Genomic DNA, 23,865 nt, shown 5'->3' with positions numbered 1-23,865 from the left:
CACCCTTGATTTTAAGCATTGCCAAGTAGAAGTTTTCAACCTAGTATTTTATCTGACCTTCATGTCCAAAGCCTCTGCCATTGTCTGGCCTTCCAAGTAGGAGCTCACAGGATGTTTCCCAAAGCTGAAAGGAAAGTCTCTTGACATTTGCTTTTCTATAGAGAAAACTAAGAGGTGATTTTTTTGTTTTTCTTTTCCCTTTTCTCTATTACTTTTTTGTCTGATGGCAACTCTTTCTTTTCAGTCATTTTTGTGCATTTATAGACTTAAGTCTCTGTTTTGTGTTTTGTTGTTGTGTTTCAGCTTTTGTCGTTGTTTTTGGAGACTTGTGTTGTTGTTGATGTGGGGAGTTTTTGGTGGGGTTTTTTTGTTGTTTACTTGTTGTTCGGGTTTTTTTCAACACGTTTTCACTGTTTTTTCCAAACTGCTGTTTTTACTTTCTTTCCAACCAACCTTACAAAACCTGGCCCAGCAGCTTTATCTTATCAAAGCGTGGGGTGGGAGGAAGCATCAGTAGGACTGGGAACCATTATCCTCATGTTTCCCAGGTGGTGTGAGCAGAGACTTTCCTATATTTCCTTGCCTCAGAACAGGTTGGAATAACAATCAGCATTGCTCTTTGGGAGCAGGAATATGTATTTTCCTTTCATTACCATTCCTTTTTGTTTTGATGGTGGAGTAAACTTGCTAGGAGGATATTCTTTATCTGGAGGTGGATCGTATTTCCCACTTGTCATTCCTTGACATGGTGTGGGACCCATGATGGCCTCTGTGTAAGTCACCCAGATTGGGAGTGGTAGGTTTGAATGCAAACTCACTCTCTTGGGCTGCGAGCAGGATGGTGCTGGGGCTGCCTGGCAGAGCTGGGGCGGATGCAGCCCTATCAGCCATGTGCCAGACAAGCCTTTTTTGGAGCATCCGATCCCAAAGGCAGGAGGCGGCTCAGGAGCCCACAGGTGCATGAATTGCCCAATTTTATCTCTTTCCTGGCTCACCTCCTGCTGATGCAAAACCTGTGGTGCGTGTGGGAGGTGAAGAAACGAATGTGAGAGCAGTAAGATTAGCCACCTCTCAGGTGATCTTACCAAAGTGTGGGTTTGGGGTTTTTTTCTTTTAAATACAGAAGAGTCTTCCCAGAGCTGCTTTCTTAGGACATGCCTTCGTGGATGTGTGCAGGCAGACCTGTGCTTGCCCTGCCAGCACTCGAAGCTGCTTGGCTCTCTCCCAGAGCCAATCTTGGAAGCCACGTAGCTACACTGGCACAGGGCAGTGCGCAGGTTGACAGCTCTGCCTCTCAGAAGGGCTTGGAACTCTGCTGGTGTACTTCATAAGGCTGTTGGACAGGAGATGTTTTCCATCCAACCAGTTTGCAGTGTAGAGGAAACGCATGGGGACCAATCTTTAGAAAATACTCTGGGGTTTTTTTCTCTTTGCTGTTTATATTTGTCCAATCCTTTAGAGAAACCATATGATTTCAGCTGTCAGCATTGAAATGACAAACTTTGAGCTTCTGGTAAATTTTCCATTGTGGGAGAGGGATACACTGCCTTTGTGTCAGGAAAATGGTTTCTAGATCCACTGGAATCCCTTTGCCTACTGTATTTTGGGCATAACATTGAAACTATTTAGCCAAGGCTGAGAAAAGCAGCCGCATTCCCTGGAAAGAAGGTAATTGCAGTTTGTACAGAATACAGAGTTTGGAGCCTACAACACAACAGGTTAAACACATTCATCCAAGATCAAAAACATCCTTACAATTTAAAGTTGAATATAACACAGACTGAACATAACATAGCCCCGAATGTCTCCTATGAAGACAGGATGAAGAGTTGGGGTTGTACAACCTAAAGAAGAGATGGCTCTGGAGAGACATTAGAACACCTTCCAGGACCAAAAGGGGACCTGAAAGAATGCTGGAGGGGGACTTTTTACAGGGGCTTACAGTGATACAGAACAAAGGTGAATGGCTTCAAACTGACTGATTCAGATTAGGTATTAGGAGGAAATTCTTCACTGTGAGGGGTGCTAAGCAACTGTAACAGGCTGCCCAGAGAAGCTGGGGATGCCTCATTCCTGCAAGTGTTTAAGGCCAGGTTGGATGGGATTTTGAGCCTTCTGGTCTGGTGAAATGTGTCCTGCCCATAACATGGGGGCTGGACTTGACGATTAAGGTCCCTTCCAACCCAAACTGGTTAAAATGAGAGGCTTTGGTGTACTAGTGTTAGAAAAGAGCTAAGGTTGTTACCTGAATTCTTAATAGAGAAAGAAATATCCAGTGGACTTGGATTGTTGAGTAATGTCTTAATCCTTTGGACACAGAAGTATATAGGTTCATAAATAGGAGGAGATAATACCATGTACGTGCCTTCTCTTGAAACGGAATAAATGTGGAGCAAGGTGATCAGCCTGGAAAAGTCCCAGGTCTGCCTGTGTAGATCCTTACCCAGAAGGATGTACAGGACTTTGCAGGATAGTGCTACCTGTGCCTGTGTTTGCTCTCACTGGTCAGAGTTCATGATGTGCTAACACAAGTTGCTCCCCATTGCCTGTGGCAGCCCCAGCTGCCATGGGTGAGAACCTACACTGCTCATTTCCAACTGGGCAGATGAGCCTGCACAAGGTGACATTTCATCTAAAGCTGCTGCATATGTAGTCTTTGGACTCACCAGAATTGCCAGTGCTTTTTGTGTGACAGAAAAGTTCGACGTCCAAGATAAACTGAGGAGAAGAGATCTGGGTATGCAAGCCTTCATTTAAAAAAGGCATCTTTCATCTCGCTGACAGAGAGGTTCCTGCAGTGCTTTGATTGCCCTTTAATTATGTCTGTTTTTCCTGGTTTGTTTGAAAGGCAGATCTTGTTAAAAAAAGGTGCTGTGTGGAAAGAACTTGGCTGTCTCTGCTGCCCTTCCTTGAGGGCACACGGCAGAGCTGTTGGATTAATTTTTTTTCTGCGTTATTAAAATGGAAGATTGTTTCTCGTGGATTTGAGTGTAGGCACGGTGTGTTCCTCCCACCTTAGGTGAGGAGGGGCATGAGGGGTCGGATGGTTAAAGCAGACAGAGAAGTCATGAGGTCTGACTTCTTCCCACACTAACTTCCAGCATGATCCCAGAGGAGGTGCTTTAATCCTTCTGCATTCATTCTTTTGTTGTGTGCAGCTGGGCTGCCCCAAAGGCTGCAGGAAGCCCAGCATGGTGTTGGGGAAAGGAGGCTCTGGAGTGTTGGGGTGAATGCCAGGTGTGGGAGGTTAGCAGCTTGTAGCAGCTCACAGTTTTCATGCTGTTTGATTTTATCTGTTATGCCACCATTGTGAAGCCATTTGCCTCAATGAGTATCTCAGATTTTTTTTTTAAAAGGGTTAGAAAAAGCATGGAAAAAATCAACAGAAAAAAAAAGGGAATAAAGCCTGCCTTGGGTTAGAGAGAAAAGCCTGGCTATGTGATAGCCTAGATATATGTAGTCAAATATAGACTAGAGGCTCAACTGCCAAGCAAGCAAAATAACTCGAGAACAGGTTTCTAATCCCTTTACAAATCTCAGTTTTAAAGAAAATCTGCGTAACTTTTGAGGGCTTGACTCATGTGTGTAAGTGCCCAGGCTTGACAGTGCTCTATTTTTAAGTGCTGTCTTTATGTTGAATCTTGGGAGGTGAGATGAAAATGTTTTTTTAAAAGTAACAACAAATCTTAATATAGCTGAGAATGCGGAACTGCCCTTAGAAAAATAGGTTGGACACATGAAAAGGAATCTTGCTCAGCAGGCTGAAGACGCAGAGCAACTTCTGTGGTTACGTTTTTCTTTCTTCTGGCAATTTTGGGGTGGGGATATAGCTGATGCAGTCACTTGGCCTTACATTTTACTTCTAATGTAAGTCAAATATTCCTGTACATTAAGAACCTGAAACTGTCTTAGCCCAAACTGGGAAAAGCTGTTTGCAAAAATTCTGTTTTGTGAAGCTTGAGGGAACCTGAAGTTGCTCAAAATAGGAGTTACAGGGTGGGTAGGGAGAAGTAGATGCTCCTTTTGAGCTGAAATGGTTTAGTACAAACAGGAGAAGACAGGCTGGTGGCTCTCTGTTGCTTCAGAGACATGATTAGGTTGTAGTTGTCATCTCCTGCCTAGAGTCCTGAAGATTTAAATGGCATGAAAATGAAGTCAGCTGCTTAAAGCCAAAGCTAATCAAATGAGGAGACTCTGAAGTAGGAGGATAATCTTTGATATCTGACAGGCAGTCCTAAATTCCCATGGGATACCTGTGCAGCTCTGCTGTAGTAACATGTGTCTGTTGTGCTGAGACCAACTCTTCTACTTCAGCCCAGTGGGCTTTGTGTGGCTGATAAGCCATAAAAACTGAAACCATGAACTTGAAATCTCAGAAGAGAAGTGACACCATGTGCTAGTGAACTGCTGATGCTGCACACTGAATCTTCTGGTGTCCAGTGGTGTGAAACTAATTTGAGGGATTTCACAGAAATTGAGACAGTGGTGGACCTGCTGATGTGGCTGCTTGGACATGTTTTTCTTAAAGATTGTAGCAATTTTTTTAATACAGAAATTAGTTGAGTGAATATTCAGTATAGGTAAATTTAAAATTAAAATTTAAAATGTAAAAATATGCAAACACCAGAGTTGAGGGTCTTTTAAAAAACAAAACCCCTGCTCAGGGAATGCAATTATTCAGGGTGTATGCATACATCTGATTACCAAACTCCTAAGCTGGTGAGAGCAGCTCTTCAAACTCCTTGAAGCTTTCCCCCGGGCTGTACCAGCACTTCAGGCAAAATGTCCTTGTGAAGGCAAAGGTAGCAAGAAGGGAAGTGGGGTGGATAAAAGCAGGCACAGCCATCCTTTGGGTTAGTCTGGGAAAGACTGCAAACAGCTTCTTTTAAAATAATTTTCCTGACTAGAGATTGTGTATTTAATGCCTTCACAAAAAGTTGTCTTGGAACAGCGTGGGTTTGGGATGCTGGGGCACAGCTGGAGGGTGAGCAGGCTCTGAGCACCAGCTCCCCTGGCATCCTTCACGTGTTCCTGGCTTCAGCCCCCACAGAGGCAGCGGTGTGGGTCAGGGGCTGCTGTGCTGGCCTGGGCTGGGTGGGTGGTGTTTCAGCCATCCCATGTCCCTTGGCCCAGCAGGCCTTGGTGGGGACATGGGAACTGGAATCTCTGGGATGATGTGTGCCCAGGGGGGAATAGGGGGGCTGCTTGCTGAGCAGCTGTGCTGCCCTCTCAGGAAGCAGCGTGTGAATCCCCAATACTCAGACAGGTTATTGCAAGAGAAGTCCCTCTCCTGCACTGTTTTTCCTCCCTGCTCCAGCTTTTTATACAGCTCTATTATACATGGCAGGGAAAAATCAGTGGTTACAAACTATCAGCAGGTCAGGGTTTTACGTTTCCATCTCCCATCATTGTTAAAAGTGGTAAAGGATGTTTCAGAGCCGTGTGAAGAGGACGCTGAGAAGCAGCCCTTGGCAAAGCCGGAGCCTGTAGCTCTCCCAAGGCTGTGTGAGCCTCTGCAGCTCCGGGAGGTGGCACCAGCTCGCTGCTCTGATAGTGCTGCTGGAGGCACCACCTAAGTGAGCATCGGGGGCTGGCATGGTGCTCCTGCAAAATCTCTGGGAAGGTGCTTCTGGCTCCCAAGGCTTGGATTATTTTTTAAAGCAGTGAGTTCCCAGCCTTTATTCTTCAGGCAGAGAGGAGAGAAGCTGTTGCAGGTCTTGGTGGCTTGTAAATTCCTGGTAATTAATCCTCACAGCTTCTGAGGTGTGCCAGTAATAGGCATTGTGTCTGTAGGAAAGCCTGGCACGCTGCAAGCCCATTATCTAGATACAAAGTACTCTGGTTTATCTGCTTATATCCACTTCAGGATATTTCTTTATTCTCTTAAGCAGCATTGGACGTGTTCTCTGGTTGTGTGTGATTTGTGTTTTTGAGAGGGTTTCTTTGTTGTTTTTTCAAGTAGTTATGAAAATGAAATTAGATATGTTCCTACATGTAATTAATTTTCCCTGTAATTAATTTTTTGTAATAATGGAACTGTTTCTCTTACCCTTTCCAGCTGAATGTTAACAGGGTATTGAAGGTCTTACTAAGGAATATTCAAAGTGTTCAACTTAGTGTGAAGCCCAGAAACCTTCACTGGAATAATGGTGTTATTTCTGTTTTTAAAGATTACATATTGCCTAATATTTTTTTTAAAGCTTTTAATAGCCTTTTGAAAAAAGCCTCAACCAAGTGCTTTCAAGCATAGCTGTGCTCGTGTCAAACTCATGGAAAGATTTAACTTACCCAGAGTAACATGAATTTTTTGGAACATGGTTGTGTTCTTACCAAGATGCTAATAAATGCTGAGCAGTGAGGATTGATTGTAGGAGCATCCCTTTTGCTAAAAGTTTGATGGTGACATTTGAGAGTTCTTGGCTGGAAAGATGGGTGGGTGGAGTCTTCCTAAAGTTAGGAGGGTCTGATGGAATCTGTTTTGGACAAAGTGTCTTTGTCCCCTCCAGTGGCTTATGTAAAGACTTAAGAATGTTATATTGCTTCTTGTGGGTTTTAGTTGGTGTTGCAGAAGAAAGAAGTAGTGGCAAGGACAGCATTTGGGCCTCAGCCCTCCCCAGGTATCCCTTGCTCAGTGTTCAGCCAGGAGTCCGTGTGTCACTACTGACAGCTGCTGCTTTCCTCCTCTGCAGGTTTTCATTTCTGTCAACTGCCTCAGCACAGATTTTTCCTCTCAGAAGGGAGTGAAAGGCCTGCCCCTCAATCTTCAGATCGACACTTACAGCTACAATAACAGGAGTAACAAACCTGTCCACAGAGCCTACTGCCAAATTAAAGTCTTCTGCGACAAGGTAAGGTTGAATCAATGTGCAGTGACTGTTTTGGAAAGGCTGCTCCACAGCTTAGCAGCTTTTTATTTTTCTTTCCCTAATTGTGTCACTTGCTATTTTGACTCACTGAGAAGTCCTGTCTGTGTTTAAAACATTTCAACCCCTTCTACTTGGCTCGTACATGTTATGATGACCTCAATTCAGTTTGCTGCTCTCAAAATGCTGGAGTGCTAAGTTCCTGAGCATTGACTTTAGAGAAAGGTCAGTCAGTGGCATACTGACACTGGGAAGAGCCTTCAGCAGGAGAAATCATTGCCATTGACTGGAGCAAGTGCAGGCTTGTCTTTTTGTCCAGGTTCTGTTGTGTTGGTCCTTTTAAATTTCTTCATGTTTTCCTACTGCATTTGTTACCAACACCCCCAAACCAATAACTTGCAGAGCTTGTGAACAAAAGATGTACCACTGTGAGATACAGCAGCATAAAAAAGCCTATTTATAAGCTGGATGGGTGCTGTAATTTAGCTGCTCTGCCTAACTAATTTAGCACACAGAATTAATGCCTATCCTAAAGCCAGTATTCAACAGAAGCTATGAAAGAAACAGCAAAAGCTGAGCTGAAAGTAGCTGTAAAAGCTTAACTGAGTTTGCAAAGAAAGGCAATTTCCCAATCTTCATAACCTGTTCCTGCCTGAACAGTCTCTTGAAGGTCCAGGGCAAGTAATGTGTAATGTTATTATTTCCAGAGTGACCAAGATTGTTCTAGGCCATGATAAATGCTTCCTGGACTTCCCCATTCCTTTTGATTGCTGTGAACCATGTTGACTTCCTATTTTGCTGATATCCTGCTTGATTTAGGCCTCTTATTCTTTGAATCTGGACTCCATCTCCATAGGGCAGACTCTTTCAGGTGACAGCTCAAATGCCTCTCAGTGCAGCTGCAGAGCTGAGGCAGATCTGTCACCCCCCTCTCTGGTCCTGTTCTGGCTTTGCCAGACCAGTGTGTGGTCTTGCCTGGTGTTCCCTAGGACAGTGGCACAAAGATTCATCTCATGCACCATTGTTCTGTCACCCCTTACCTCCCAAAATATCCAGTGCCTCTGCACTGTGCCCCTGCTGTAGCATCCCATTAACTCACCCTGCCACGTTCAGTTGTCCATCTGTGGGTTTTTAAATGGGTCCCTCTGCATTCCTCCCAGCTGGGAGAGCTGTCTGTAGCTGCTCCTCTTGTGATACTTTCTGCAGAGAATTTACAGGGACTTAGCAAAGCTCTCCAGAGCCCTCTTAAAGACTTGCCAGTAAGCCTGAGAGGCTTGGGTCTCATGAGATTTCTTCAGGCTTTTCTTTTTCCTTCTTTTTCTGTTTTCTTTTTCTTTTTTCAAGATGAGACTGAAGCAACTGTGTCATCTATTGTTTTTTCACCAGAGTAATCTGGGAATCCTGTGTGCTATCAACCTTTTTTCTCTACAATACAGAAAGGACAGACTTTATACAGGGTAGGGAGGATCTTTTACTCCTGAATTGTCCAATCAATTACTGACACAATGCTAAAATGACTGTCAGGCTTGTGCCACTGCTAATAAGACAAATTGGTTAATAAAAAGGCTGATGTGTAGCCGGCATATAGACTTCAATGGCTTCCTTCAAGCCATGGCAGAAATTTCAGCAAATCTAGTAATATAGTAATGCCAGTGCATCTTTTATTTCCCTTTGGGACTTTGACTTACTATCCTAATTTATTCCTCCAGATACTTTGCAAATTGTACCTGAATTAAAAGAGGAGGGAAAAAAAGGAAGGAGAAATGTACATCGAAATCAGAATAGGATAATAAAATACTGAATAATAATATATAAATTATATATATATATATAAAATATATAAATAATACTGAATAATAGGATAATAAAAAACTGAATCTTAAAGTACCTTCCTTTCACCCTTCCCTTCTTTTCAGGCTCAACTTCACTCCCTAATTCTCTCCCTTGTCCCCTGCAGCAGTGCAGGCCACTCACTCTTCCCAGGCTTCAGTGTGGGGTACCTCCCATGGGAGACAGTTTCCACAGACTTCTCCAACATGAGCCCTTCCCACAGGTTCTTCACAAACACCTTCAGCATGGGTCCCTTCCATGAGGTGCAGTTCTTCAGGAACAGGCTGCTCCTGTGTTGGTGCCCCACAGGGCCACAAGTTCTGCCTGCAAACCTGCTCCAGCATGGGCTCCTTTCTCCATGGGGCCACAGGTCCTGCCAGAACCCTGCCGCAGCACAGACTTCCCATGAAATCACAGCCTCCTTTGGTATTCCCCTGCTCTGGTGTGGGGTCCTGCACAGGGTGTGGGTGGATATCTGCTCCCCCATGGACCTCTGTGTGCAGGGGCACAGCTGCCTCACCATGGGCTGCGCCATGGACTGCAGGGGCATCTCTGCTCCAGTGCCTGGCTTCCCCCTTCTGCACTGACCTTGGCATCTGCAGAGCTGTTTCTCTCATATATTCTCACTTTGCTCCTGGCTGTTGCTGCAGAACACTTTTTCTCTTTCTTAAATACATAATCCCAGAGGCACTACCACCATTGCTGATGGGCCTTGGCCATCCTAAGCTGACTGGCATTGGCTCTGTTGGGCATGGGGAAGCTGCTTTTTGGAATAAACATCCCCTCAGAGAATCCATGCCTGTAGCCCTGCATGCTGTCATATCATACACAAACCCCATGTACTCATGGACCCCAATGCTGGCTGCTGGCTTCAGGCTCCTGAAGAGCATTGGCATTTCAGAAGGAGCACCTGCCCTGTTTTCTGCCCTATATTGAGCTGTATGTAATCAACCAGCTGCTTGTGAATATTTATAGGACCATTGTTACTATTATATCCATCCCTGAATGTGGTTGTCCTCATGTGACCACTCTTACCTGTAGAAGTTCTGTTACCCGTGTTTTCTTCATGGAGGGCCAAGCCTGTGGTGTGGAGGTCTGTTGGCAAAAACGCACACCAACAGAACATGATGAAGTTGTGGCCACCAACACAGATGTCTCCTCTATTCCTTTGTCAAGGCTGTGCTTGCAATGCCTGGGATGTTTGGTTTTCATCTACTCCTGTGTGGTTCCAGGACAGTGTGGGTATAATGGTGTCATCCTGTAGAATGTTATGGCACAAGCTGCCTTCAGGCTTAGCCCAGCAGTATTTGGGCTGAGGAAGGGATGAGGCTGACCTGTGCCAGAGGAAGAAGACCTCCTCTATTCTGAATGGAACCTCAGCTGTGCATCCACATGAGAAGAATTAAATACAGGGTTTCGCTGTTTCACTGGCTAGAGCTCGTGTTGCCCTCTGGGATCTGGTGTTACCCTGCTAGCAAGGGGCAGTGCTGTGGGGAGGCCTTCATGGGATGGTAGGAACAAATGAGTGGGATGCTGTTGGAAGGAAAGAGTGGGTGCAGGGCTGCTGGAGCATTGATGTCCATTGAATGGGCAGCAGCACGGAGCTGCTCTTTCAGCTGAGTGATCACAGAATGGTTTGGGTTGCAAAGCATCTTTAAAGGTCATCTAATCTAGATCTCTGCCATGGTCAGGGATACATTCCATTAGGCCAGCTTACTCAAAGCCCCATCCAACCTGGCCTCGAACACCTCCAGGGATGGAGCATCCACAGCTTCTCTGGCCAACCTGTTCCAGTGCCTCGCCACCCTCATCAGAAGAAAACCTTCTCCTAATATCCGGAACTGTCCTCTTTCAGTTTGAAACCACTGCTCCCTGAGCTCTGCTGGCAGGGCAGAAAAACCTGTTACCAAGACATAACTTTTTTTTTTTAACGTGGGTTTTGAGACATATTTACTTGGGCCTCAGTAGCCTGCATCAAAGTTGACTTTCAAGTGGGGAATGGGAGGGCAGAGGTTTTCTCAAAATGTGTGCTCATATTGAATCAGCATGTTCTCCACAAGGAAGCAGATGCTGTTCTGTAGCAGTGTGTTTGAGTAGCACAACTTTATTACTTCCACATGAAAGGTAAAAATTAGATGTGGAACCTAATCTAATCTTCCTGCTGTAAAGCTGAGATGTTGTGACTGCACTGGACACAGAGGGGTTCAGGTGCAGCTGTGCTGAGGTTTAGGAGGGATGTCTTCACTGCAGTGGGCTATATCAGCTTTATTGGGTCAAGCAAAGCTGGCAATGCCTATGTCTTCATGTGTCTTCTCTCTTTCACTGCAGCTGCCTCAAGCTGGTTTTTTCCCCCTTCATTGGGTGGAAGCGAAGACAATATGTGTTAATGTGTGTCAAATATCTTGGCTTATTTTCCTTTTTATTGCTGGTGCAGATAAGCCCAGGGCTATCAGCAGGGCATAGGCAGCCTGGCATCTATAGAGCATTGATTTACTGGAAAATGAGGAGGGCTGTTCCCATTCTCCCATACACCATTAGGCACAGATTCCCACCCCATGGCCACAGGAGTTTTGACACCTCATTTTCTGTAGCTAATCAAGTGTTCCTCCAGTACCACACAAGGATGTGGGTGTGTTTTGGCAGCTTTGAAGAAGAGGGAATGAGAAATCATGGCTTGGTGTGGCCAGGTAGCTGTTACCTTTTGCCCTGCTTTGCAGGAGGGCATTGGGAGACAGCTGGAACTTGTGTGTACCAGTTTTGGTGACCTGGACTGACACAAGGACTGAGTGTTGGGGATCTCCTGTGGGCTTATCACTTCATGCTGCTGGCAGTGTGACATCCCTGACTTAACCCACAGTCACATGTGAGGTCTGGGCAGAGCTGGAGGAACAAACACTATTCCAAAGCTTCTTTCTTCCTTTTCTTTTTCTGTCATGGCTGTCTGCACCTTGCAGAAAACATGGCAATATGGCACTGTCCCCTCTGCTGCTTGGTTTGGAAGGCCAGAAACAGTGCAGGCATGAACCCAGTTAGAGAATCTGTGGATTCCACCATGACCTGGCCCTGATAAAAAGAAGAAATAATCCCTGCTTTAAAGCAGTGCATGTCTGCAGCTTGAGCTCAGTGGAGGCTGGTGCAACTGCAGCAGGCTCTGTGTGAAATATGCAGGAGGTATCTTGCACTTGGTGATCCAAATGTGGTGTGACTTTAATGACAAGCAAGGGATCTCCTAAACTGGGGGAATCTGCAATTCTTTATTGTTTTAAACACTTCAATTATACTTTTATCTAATGCTTTACACAATCCTTATAGACATGGGTATCTTTTGTCACCATATCTCAATCTGACTTGAAAGAAAAGCAAGTGTTTACATCTTGGATATTGTTGTTGGATTTCATTAGATGGTAGGACTTAGAAGTAAGCAGATCTCAAAGTTGACACACACTTTGGCAAACCTGCAGCTCGGGTACTGTGGAACTGACCTCCACAAACGTAGCTCTGGAAGAATTGGTTTTCCTCCCTCTGCAGCTGAAAAAAACCTAAAAAATTAAAAATATCCTATCTTTCTCTCTCCCCCTCTTTCTTCACTCACCCATTGCTTTGCCTTAATCTTTTGTCTGACAGGGAGCAGAGAGGAAGATCAGGGATGAAGAGCGAAAGCAGAGCAAAAGAAAAGGAAAGTGCACTGATCCCAGCTCTCAGTTGAATGCCTGTAAGTAGAACTTTTTCTATCAGTATTTTAAATATTGGGTTGCATTTTGGCTGCAAATAGCTTGTGCAGTAGAACTCTCTATGGACCAGTGCTTGTTTTAAGCAGTTCCCTATGGAGCAGGCATTGTGTTTTGCAACACACTGGATCATTTAGGGTTTCATTCTGTATAGTTCTTTCTGTCCAAGACAGGGTCCTGCTGTGTATTCAGTCAGGATGGCTTGTAGCAGTTGAAGTGGTGAGGTGAGGGTGGGATTTTTGGGCTAGAGACCCTCCCAATTCAGGTGGCAGTGAGAATGATCAGTTCCAAATATTTTCAGCTTGATCCTAAACTTAGGTTTTTAACTTACATTAAAGACATGTTTGCAACTCATCAGGAAGGCTGTGGCAGCCTTGAGGCTGAGCCTCCACCCTCTCAGCCCTATGCTCACTCTTCTAGAGCAAAGTGGTCCAAAGCAAGTCATTCCACGCTACCTAAAGGATGAAGAGTTTCTTCCTGCTGAGCATCTTCCTTTAGCTGCTGCAGGTGCTGTGTTGGGATGAGTGGTTATTGAGCAGCAGAGCTGCTCAGAGGAGGATGTGTCTCCCTGTTGCTGGTTGGCATGGGGCAGGCGCGTGCTGTCGCTCGCTGCGCTGCCGCAGCCTGACTGGTTCAGCCAGCGCACCTCCAGCTCGCCGGGCAGGATTTTCCTGACACAGCAGGTACAGGCTGCTGGAGCAGCTTCAGAACATAGTGCTGAAGGGAACCCATTTGCTCAAGGGAAGCTGTGGAAAGGGCTGGGTTTTTGGTTTATTTCGAGGCACGTCACAAGAGGCAGGTTTAGCGCACTGTTAGCGTTTCACAAGCGCAGCAGCCCCAGCGGCTCCCAGAAGATTCCTGTTTGCAACCCTTGGCATCCTGGCTGGAAAGGAAAGGCAGCTTCAGTACACATTGCCCAGGATCTCATGATTTGACAAAAGCTGCTTTCCAATGTTAATTTTCCAGGCTTGGGCTTAGCCTGATGTGATCCTTATTTTCCTGGAAAGTATGATCTTTGGCTTTTAGGTTCTTATGTGGGAAGTTTTTGATTCCTGGAAGCCATAAGCTGTTATACTCACCTCCAGGATCACAAATGTCATGTGTACATGAGCTCTTCAACAGCAGAAACAGTTGGTGGCTTTTGGGCAAAGTTATTTTTACAGAAATTGAGAAATCTTTAAAAAAAAAATCCATTTTGCAAGGAGAAAATAGTGTATTTTCTATCGAGGACATGAGAAATGGTTTTGTGTGAAAAACATTTATTTTGTTTGCAGTTGTTTTGACCTCAGATGGATGTGTTTCCACTTGGTAAAATAAAGTCTTCAACTGTGATAGTTTGACATGAATGTGTCTGAAATGTGGTTTAAGGCACCTTCTGCCTCACTTTCTCCTCAGAGGGTCTTTGTGGATGAAGTCTGCCCTCTTGGTGGGTTGTGTCACATCAGCTGGTACATTGTGAGAGCCAAAGGGCTCTGTGGGAGACAGATCCTGGGGGAATGGACTAGGGACTGGCACCCTGAGGTGACCAGGATGAACAATGAGAGGAACTAGCATGTGAAACTTGGAAGTGTGGAATCAAAACGTAACTTAAATATAACAACTTGCACAAACCAGTGTTTGTACTCACTCTGTGGTGCTGACAGCTACTCTGGTGCTGTCTCTTTAAGATGCTCCCAATTGGGAACACACAAATTGTCCCTTTTCTTCTTTGTATCCTCCTGGCATAGGAGCACCAGCAAGCTTTTGAGGGACTGGAGAGGGAGGAGGTGGGGCCGGGACTGATTTTTGCCCTCTCTTTGGATGGCTGACTTGGTACATGGAAGACCTCAGTTCCTCTCTTGGGCTGATGCCACGTTATTGTCCATCCTAATTAATATCTAAACAAAATAGAGCTGCTCAGTTGGAGAGGTGGAGAAAGCTTTGACTGCTCTGAGAAACAAACCCTCAGGGCACAGGCCCTCAGCTGAGAGGGAGGCAACCAAAGTTCCAACTCCTTTACCACAGGAGCTTTTTGCTTTGACCCTGACTGCAGAATACCCTTGTTCAGCAGTGTATGTACCTTTTAGATGATGTAGGGCCCCATCAGAGCCTTCAGTATCCTCAATCCCGATCTTTGTTTCCACAGTTTCTGATGTCAAAGTGCCCATGCTCCCCTCACACAAACGCACTGACATCACCATCTTCAAGCCCTTCATGGACCTCGACACTCAGCCTGTCCTGTTCATCCCTGATGTTCACTTTGCAAACCTGCAGCGTGGGGCTCACGTGAGTAAAGCTCATGGCTGTGGGGATGAGGAGCTCTGAGATGTTTTTGCAAAAGGCCTGGGATGCTGTGTGTGTGTGTACATATGCAGTGTCAGAGTGCATCAGTGCTGCAATCAAATACAGGCTGAGTCTCACGTGAGCAAGAAATGTTCCTCCAAGATACATTGGCTGAAGTTAACTGGGGGTCTTTCACCATCAAATTATTTCCTATCAAGTCCAGTTTCTGTGAACCTGAAAGGATTTTTCCATTACATGAACTGCACGGTGGTTTTTTCTTGTAGCATCCCTTGGGATCCTGGTGGGCTGTTGTACAGCACAGACTCCTCCAGATCCTGCTGCAGGGTGAAAATCCACCCTGTGGAACTGGCATGTGTGTGAGCTCTGTGATCCACTGCCAGGGTGCCCTGCCTCAGTGTTCCTGGAAAGTTCCAGCTTACAAGAAACAGGAAGGGGAAAAATTAGCATGCAGCCAGGTTTCAAAATCTGGAACTTTGCTGTGCCAGGAGTTCTGCCATGCTCTAACATAATCTCAACCTTACTTTTTAAGAGCATTGCCTGAACTCCTAGCAAAGAATGGAGAATAAACTTGTATCCATAAGCCTGATATTCCTGCATGTTTTCCTACAAAGGCCTTAGTACTGAGTTTTGTCAGAAGATTCTACACCAGTCCAGGGAGGAAGCTAGTTATCTTCTTTTTGTTCCTGTGTCTCATTTGAGATCCTTCATTACTTTATATGAAAAAAGGTAAAGAAGATGTTTACTGGCTTTTGGAGCCAAAGTGTCATTTGATTTAGCGTTGAAAGATTATAAGAGAAAATTAACTCTAGTTCTGGATGAAATACTCACAAAATCTCCCCTTTGTTTTTAAAGGTCCTTCCTGTTGCTTCAGAAGAACTAGAGGGTGAAAGGTAAGATCTGCCCTTCAACCTCCTGACACCTTGCCCTCAGACAGAGGGATCAGTCCTTGTAATTGTACCACTGCTAACTTTTTGCCCTGTCAACGACAGCTCCAACTTGAAGAGAGGAGCTTATATTGGTGAAGAGGACTTTATTGCTACTCCAAATAAGATGGCCAGAGTAGAAGAGCCAAAAAGAGGTATTTTCTTCTTTCAGGGACTGAATTTTTGGAGTATTTATACATCGTGATAGAGACATCTGAGGTTAATGAATGTTTTAATTCATATTGATGTATACTTCAGACTGATTTTTCTGGCTTTGAGTAGTGATAGTTCATGTATCAAGATATGGTTGAGCTCTGTAAATATTTTAGATTGTGAGAATTTCTGGGTATTTCTGCCAACTCAGACAGTAATGGGCTCTGAACCTCTAAGGAAAGAGTCAAGATAAGGTGAGCAGCTTACCAGTGTCCCTGATGGACTGGGGCAGAGAATTCATCATGTAATCTGCTACAAAATACTGGGGAAATCCCCTCCAGGACTATAAGCAATGAACACCAGGAACTGGCTCTGGGTGTAAAACTGTTGCATCTTTCATGGTGCCAGGAAATTGGATGTTCACCTCTGAAATCCAAGCTAGGAGAATATTCAGCTGATTTTTAACTGAGTTTCAGTCTTTGCAAGTTCATGTTGCTGTGGTGTTGTGGAAGGAGATGAGAGGTCCCTTTGGGGTGTTAGAGGTGGTGTGCCTGATTGATGATAGTTGTGTTTGGAAGGACCAGAACAAAGCTTGAAGTATTAAACCTATTGAAGTATTAAACCTATGAAGAAGCAAATGCTAAGTCTAGCAAGTCTGACCATAATGGGGCTGCTCTTCTGCAGTCTGGATAAACTAGTAAGGAAGGATGAATTTTATAGAAGGAAATCAGACTTTGTTTTTTTTCATGTTGCTGTATGCCATAAAAGAAGCCCCATGAGATTCTCTCTCCTTTAGCTGACTCTCATCTGACCTGTGCTGTAACTGAGACTGTGTCCTGTCTTCCTTTTTCAAATCTACAGTCCTCCCTTTTTAAAGCTGCCTTTAACAGGCAAATTGGGCAATGCATCAAGGTGCTGTGCTGTCCTGAGTTCACCTTGTTCCATTAAAAATGCCAGTAATTGTTGCATGTTGCAGGTGTGTCAAAGCTGTGCCTGATGAACCCTTGCAAACAATCCAGGCTGCAATAGCTGGTCATTAGAAGATGGATTAAAGACAGCAAAGCTGTTAAAGTCCAAGCTTTCTTGCTCTCCTGGCTAATTCCTCAGCCTTAATGCAGTTTTTAATGAGGCTGATGTTGCATGCAGTGAGTCTGTGCTAGCTTGAGAACGCGAGGGATGCTCACCTAATTGGGGTTCCTGCTCTTCATTCCCCTCCTAGAGCAGACCAGGCCTGCACTGTGTGTCAGCTCAGGTGTAAGAGTATTACTGAAACACAGCAAGGGGCAGGAAGAAAAATGAGACAGTGTAGGAAGAGCGCAGAACTGTACAAATAAATTATTTTAAAATTAGGAGCTGGCCAGGATGGCTTCACCTGCTGTGATAGCATCTGTCAAATCATTTGATTGTGGAAAGTCTTATGGCAGATGACTAAGATATGGAAGAACCCAAGAGTGTCAAAGATTTGTGTTTTGTGTTCTCCTTTATTTGTTTCAACTATGACCTTTTTTCTAATAATAGAGAAAATAAAGAAAATACAGAGGTATTTTGACAATAAAGAGGCTTGAGCATACAGTGGCTTTATGTGCAAGAAGTAAGTTTTGAGCTAACCTAGCAGTGTGTGTTTGTGCTACAGTGTTAAATGAATATTGAATGTATGTATGTCTATTTCTTCATAAGGTCCTCAGTGAATGTCCCTGTGTGCTTAACCACTGTGGGACACAGATTTTTCCTGAGGAGCAATTGCACAGTTAATTCCTCTCCAAATTGCTTTCCAGTGCTGCTGTATGTCCGAAAAGAGTCAGAGGAAGTCTTTGATGCACTGATGTTGAAGACACCATCTCTGAAAGGCCTCATGGAAGCTGTAAGTAGAGGTCGTTTTGTAGTCCTTGAGAAGAAGCCTTAGCTACCCAGTCCTTACACACTGGCCAGTCACAGGAGTCAGACTTGTGTCACAGCTTGTGTCCACACATTTCTGCCCTTCTGGATAAGAACAATAAGAAAGATTTCCTTTCAATAATATACAAATGAATGCAAATAATGCTTTAATTTATTGTTAAGGTAATTCAGGAGGCTTGTCTTTTAAGTACACATCTGTGGGTCTGGTGTAAGACACCTTCCTTGAAGATCCAGGTCTGTGAGACTTGATGATTGGATGTTCCTCTTGTCAGAGGGGGTACTTTTACTAGGAGATGGAGTGATTTGCAGAATGTATCCAGTGGCTTGGGTTTGTTTCAGCCTTTCAAAACCATGTTTGGGGCCTTGCACTGCCCTTTCACAAGCTGGTAATGCAGAGCTGCAACTCCTAGCTTCTGTGTGTGGCTGAACACCTTTATAGATATGTGCACACATGTGTGAAATTGCTCTCTGCTGCTTGACTTCCAAAATAGCCTTCCACTATCCCTGCTGCTGCAGAGCAAGGGAAGTACAGAGCTTAAGTCCAAGGAATGGTGTCATATTTGGCATGAGCTCAGAACTGGCACTTGCCTGTCTCTTTCTGTCACTAATGCCTCTGCTCAGGGAACAGGGGCTTTGGGATGTGCAGACAGGTCTGGCCATTAACTTTTGGTTGTAGAGATAGTTGTGTAACCAGAATCTTTATCTCTTCCTGGCTGTGAGGCTTTGCCAGCTGGAGGGTGGGGGCTCATGGAGAGAGGGTTTGAAGGCTGTGAAGTCCTCCCTTACCCCACGGTCCTGAAGTGAAGCTGCACCTCCGTTGTTTCACTCGGATTTCTTAAAGCAAGGAACCAAGTGCTCACAGCTGTAGCTTGGGAGAAACTCCCTGTACATTTGCATGTCAAAGCAGTGTCTTGGCTTGGTACTTACTGTGGTGTGATAGAGCAGTTTGCCAGAGTAAACCAGGCTTAGGTTACTGACCTCAAGGCTTTCTGGAGGTTGTGCAGTGAAGTGCCATGGTCAGTGGCCGTGGCTCCACACTGGTGTCACCCTGCTGGGGAAGGAGAATGTTTCTGATTGCCTCATGCCCTTAGCAGCAGAGGTCCTCTCTCTGTTGCTATTTTCTTCTTTCAGCCACTGTCATGACTGGTTTTCACTTGATCCCTCTGACACTAAATTTAAAAATGGTTTTCAGTATGTCAAGAGAACAGAGGGCCAAGAGAGAATGAGAGTCAGGGTGTGGAGTGGGTTTTTAGTGGGTGGGGTTTTGAGAGTAGGGGCAGGAGGTTGCTGTATGAGAAGTATCCAGATTCAAACATGGTTACATTTTTTGTACAGAAGTTAGCTAAATGCAGAGAAGGGGTTCTGATCTGTACATTTACACTATAGTTTGGGATTTAGTGTTACCTTTATAGGGCAGAGCAGTTGTCCTCATTTGCAGGCTTTTTGTTGTGGTTGTTCCTTTCTGTAAAATAGGAAGCGAAAGACATTGACAGCAGTCTCCTTGCTTCACCAATCATTGCTTTCTTTTGTTCTAGATATCTGACAAGTATGATGTTCCTTTTGATAAAATAGGAAAAATCTTCAAAAAATGTAAAAAAGGGTGAGTATGTACCTGTGCACTAACTGCTTAAGAATATGAAGACCTTTTTCAAAGCCATAGGCACATCTGCTATATAATTCCTCCATGCACTGCAGATGTGTGAATGCCATTTGCTGTTATGTGTGTGTGCACACAGGTACACACAACATCATCCACAGAGCTGAAGACTGTGGGAAGGCCCTATAGAAATATGTAGTCTGGCTTCCTGGGTAAATACAAGTCACTAAACCTCTCTGAGCTAATTGATATTTGAACCAGAGCTGATCATGTCAGAGGAAGAAAAGTTCAGTTTGTTAAAAGACTCCCAGTGATGACGAACATCCTTCAACCCATGTTAAATTGTTCCAGTGGTGTCTGGGCTTACTGTATCTGCATTTGGCTACAATTACCAAACCCTGGTTGTATTTTTGTGGGCTAAATTGAAGAGAACTTAGCTGTGAAGTGTCTGTTTCTCCCAGAGGCCATACTTAATCTTTTTATTTTGTAGCATAAGTAATTGAGTTTCTGAACATTGTCTGCTTTTGTTTTATCTTTTAATTTCTCAGTAATTTTCTTGGGTTGTCTATAAGTGGTTGTCAGTTTAGTGTCTCAGCCCTTTCTCCTTCTAGCCAGAAAATTACACCCTTCCAGAGTTGTGCTTTCATAGCAGAATTACCCCACCAGAACAGCTGCAAAAAGCTTAAAATCTGTGATCTCTAAACCACTGCTAAGCACAGCTTTGTGTGCATGTGTGCACACAAACACACAGGGACTGACCTTTCTGGCAAATGAAAGAAGTGGCCAAGCATGGGTGGTTTCTTCTGTGCAAGCTCTGGAGGGTTTTGTGCTGATGGTTTATAACTGACTAGCAAACTCATTCAGAGCCCCAGGTGCCTGCAGCTTCAGAAGGATTCTGCTGGTTCCAAGATCTCTCTCCCTCCCTGGTCCAGGAGCCAGATTGAATCCTTCCATTCAGCTCTTGAGAAGTGTGGCTGCCAGCCTTGATGGCAGGGTTGGGTCAGAACAGCCAGATCTGCTGTGGCAAGCAATGAGTCAGAGGGAGATGAGCAGGATCTTGTGTTACCCTTGGATAGTCCAGGCTTTTTTAGGTTTGAGAGTGCCTTTGGCATTTAGAACTGTAAAATACCTGATCTGTTTTGTTTTTCCAGAATTCTGGTCAACATGGATGATAACATTGTGAAACACTATTCTAATGAAGATACCTTCCAGCTGCAGATTGAAGAGGTTGGAGGATCTTACAAGCTGACTTTGACTGAGATCTAAGATCGCAGATCACTGTGGATTTTAAACAAAGGTCTCAAGTGAACATTTTCCCATAATTCAGTATGTTGAGCAAAACACTAATCACCTCCAGAAGAAAGCCAGATGTTTGACTTGTTCTGGGGAGCAGAGCAGTGGTTTTGCTTAATACATTTGTGTTTGTGTTCTTGCTCATAATCTTATTTGCACTTGAAATGGGCAAGTCAAGACTGACAATTAAGTGGAGAGCATGTATATATTTTTACTAGTGTATAAACCACTAGTAGCTATGGGAGGGGAAATCTCCTGTAAGGTGGCCTTTTAGACTGGTGATGTCTTATTTATCTTTTTAGTAACCATGTTTGAGCCTGTTATCAGCTAATACCATTTTACTGGACTGTTTTGTGCTAGGAAGAGCTGCAAAACTACTGATTGACATTGGTAGGAGTTGCATGCAGGTTGGAGAAAAGTCTATAATGTTTACTTGTGACCAGGGCAGGCTGTTGAAATCACTTGTGTCATTTGGGGGGAATGTAAAACTGCCTTGCTTATGAAGAACTCGCCTTAGTAACTGTGTGAACTCTCATCAGATGAAGCTATATTGTATATAAGTGCAATATATTTTTGAAGGTTTGTAAATGTGTACATATAAGCAATATATAATATATATAAAATATGGTGTTCTGTATATACCGTGAATATATGCAATGAAGCCCATCTAAAAGGATGCCATATACAGAGAAATCATATTTAACATAGATATTTAACAATGGACAAACCCTTATCATGCACCACAGGTGAGCACACGTTTGTACATTCATAGAAGGCACAAGAGACCTGCTTGTTACACATGGATCTTCCTATGTGGAAGGAAAAAGATACCAGCTCTCTACTAAATCCTCATGCACAGGCAGGTGATGGAAGTCCTGGTTTCTGTCATGAACTGCCACTAAGTCCTGAAACAGCTGGGTACTGCTGTCCTGGGAGGTGTTTTGGGCTGAGTCTGAGCTGGTTCACAGGAGGAGCTGGACAGATGCAGTTCTCTTGTAGTCTCATGTTTGAGGGTCAGGAAGAAGGTCTCCCCAGGGGTGGGTTTTTTTTCTGTAGCAGTGTACTTAAGGCTCAGCTGGATGCTGTCTGCACCAGCAGCTCAGGCTGGATGAACCCATGAGCTAGAGGAGCCAGCTTGCAAGGCCTAGGATGTCAACATCTGGAAATCACAGGCAAGGCTTTTGAGAGAGGAAGGTGCCAAAATGGCTCAGCAGGCCAAGTGTTAGCAGGGAGTAGGGCCTCCAAGTAGGTGATGTATTCTTGGTGTCTGTACATACCATGGACCTGCTGCTGAGCTGGAGAGACCCAGTGGGCACAGCAGGCATCCTGAGCCCCAGCTGGGTGTGCCAGACACCTCCAGAGAGTACTGCCCTGTGCTATTTACTCATTGTGCGTGTGCTTATGAAGGAAAGGCACTCTCTGGTTAATAACAAGTGAAAGAGAAGCACTTAAAGTGCAGCACTAAGGCACAAACCTCAGTTACATAGTGAGCAGATGAACATGAGTGCCATGTCTGGTGTGAGGCTTTAGTTAGGGATCTGGGTATTGAAAGAGGTTTGTAACATTTTCAGACAGTACAAAGCTGCACATACCTCACCTAGGACATGAAGGTCAACCTGGAAAGACTGGAGAAATAGTCCAGAAAAGTAGCATATGATTTTACTTAATAATTAATGATTCTACTTAATGGTTAACAAATTGTAACCTGCTATTGCTTAGCTCTGTCATGGTGCTGTTTGGAAGGGGAAGGAAAATGCCACGTTGAGTTGATCAACAGGAGCATGACCTGAAGAAATAAGAGACGCCCCCCTCCTCTTTGGCTCTGCTTGGCACTGCCAAGGTCTCCACTGGAGCATCGACCACGTGGTCCTTTGGCCAAGGCTCATGGCTTCTGAGGAGGAAGGCCTGCATGCTCTGCCTGGTGAGGGCTCATGTTCAGATGGGATGATTGATGGGAGCAGCCTCCCGACCCATGGACATGTCCTCCCTATTCATGGCAAGCACAGGGAGTAGGGATGTAAATCACAGAATTTCAGGCTGGGTGTTGAGGCAGTTCTCTCTAGTGAGAAAGCAGGTTGCCCATAGAGGCAGTGGTTTGGCATCAGTAGTCCTCAGAGCCAGGCTGAGCAAAGGTATCCTTGGACTGTCACAGGTGTAATTGATTCTCCCTTGGTGGTGAGTCCAGGTGACCACTTGAAGTCCCTCCCGACATTCTTTTTTAATGATTTATATAAAATACAGTGTTTTGGAATTTGTATTTCGATCAATCCTGAGCTGGTTCATTCCATTCCCCCCTCTATTCCCCTCCTCCTTCCTTCTCTTTTGTTGGTGGGCCCCACAGAGGGCTGGTGATGCTCTGGGCACTGCAAGCTCCCCTCAGCAAACTCACCCCGGTGCATCTGTGGCTGTGTGGCCAGAGCGTGTGGGCTCAGGCCCAAGGGGAGAGGCTGATGTGCAGCTCAGTGCTGAAGAGACTTGGCCAGCAGCTGCCACCCCCTACAGGAATGCACCTCTGGCACAGTAGCCATGGGAGCTCTGCCCAGCCAGCACCAGCTCCTGCTCGGGCTTCCCTTCAGCAGCCACGGGAATCCTTCTACTATGGCAAGGGAATTTTTTAAAAAAAACTGATATATAGAATACATATATATATTTACACATTTTTATTGAAAGTGGAAGTTTTATTACAGAAACTTGGTCTAGGGTCAGGGAAGTAGATTTAGAATCTCCATAGAGTAAGATTGACATGAATGTTATTTCTTTTTACTGCTTAATGAAGTATGTGAACTAAATCTGACAATTGTTTTCCACTATAAGATATTCTGGGACACGGGTCTTATAACAGTAGCAGCAATGTCATGTATGTTTTATGAAACTGATTTTTTTTTTGTTTTGCCTGCTGTTTTTTAATTGAAAATGTATTTTAAACCAAGCTATTAAATTTTATATGTTCATTTCTAATGATGAGTCTTCTATATAACAAATGCATCTGCTCTTATCCCTTCAATTTTCCTCTGACACGGAATCTATAAAACCCTGGTGATTGTTTCCTCATTTATCCTTGCAAAAGAAAATAATCCCAGTGCCAGCCTTGCTGTTGTTATTCCCACCTGAGATGGCCAGCTCCATTCTCATTCCCTGCTTTATTCCAGCTGACCTCATTCAGTTCAGTGTGTGGGGAAGCTGCAGCATTTGCTTCCATAGGACCTTTTCCTTTGGCAGGAGAGCAGAACATCCATGGGTAAGTTCAGGTGTGTTGGGGAACATTAGTGAAGCTGCTAACATCTCCAGGATAATCCTAG

The 23,865-nt window shown here is 44.6% G+C and overlaps 1 protein-coding gene across 2 annotated transcripts in view; it reads left to right on the top strand.

Moving 5' to 3' along the window:
• GRHL1 (grainyhead like transcription factor 1) overlaps nucleotides 1-23,524 on the top strand; it is a 41,135-nt gene extending 17,611 nt beyond the window's left edge. For both annotated transcript variants that reach the window (XM_074538112.1, XM_074538111.1), the window contains exons 9-16: nucleotides 6,690-6,848; nucleotides 12,318-12,405; nucleotides 14,547-14,686; nucleotides 15,557-15,594; nucleotides 15,694-15,782; nucleotides 17,556-17,641; nucleotides 19,212-19,276; nucleotides 20,425-23,524. In XM_074538112.1, the coding sequence (XP_074394213.1) occupies nucleotides 6,690-6,848; nucleotides 12,318-12,405; nucleotides 14,547-14,686; nucleotides 15,557-15,594; nucleotides 15,694-15,782; nucleotides 17,556-17,641; nucleotides 19,212-19,276; nucleotides 20,425-20,539 (780 nt within the window). In that variant the 3' untranslated portion in view covers nucleotides 20,540-23,524. The remainder of the gene's footprint in view (nucleotides 1-6,689; nucleotides 6,849-12,317; nucleotides 12,406-14,546; nucleotides 14,687-15,556; nucleotides 15,595-15,693; nucleotides 15,783-17,555; nucleotides 17,642-19,211; nucleotides 19,277-20,424) is intronic.
• Nucleotides 23,525-23,865: the final 341 nt, after the last annotated feature.

This window comes from Zonotrichia albicollis, chromosome 3 (assembly GCF_047830755.1).
Source record: "Zonotrichia albicollis isolate bZonAlb1 chromosome 3, bZonAlb1.hap1, whole genome shotgun sequence".
In the NCBI taxonomy this organism is placed as follows: domain Eukaryota; kingdom Metazoa; phylum Chordata; class Aves; order Passeriformes; family Passerellidae; genus Zonotrichia; species Zonotrichia albicollis.
This window is presented reverse-complemented; position numbering and strand designations above follow the sequence as displayed.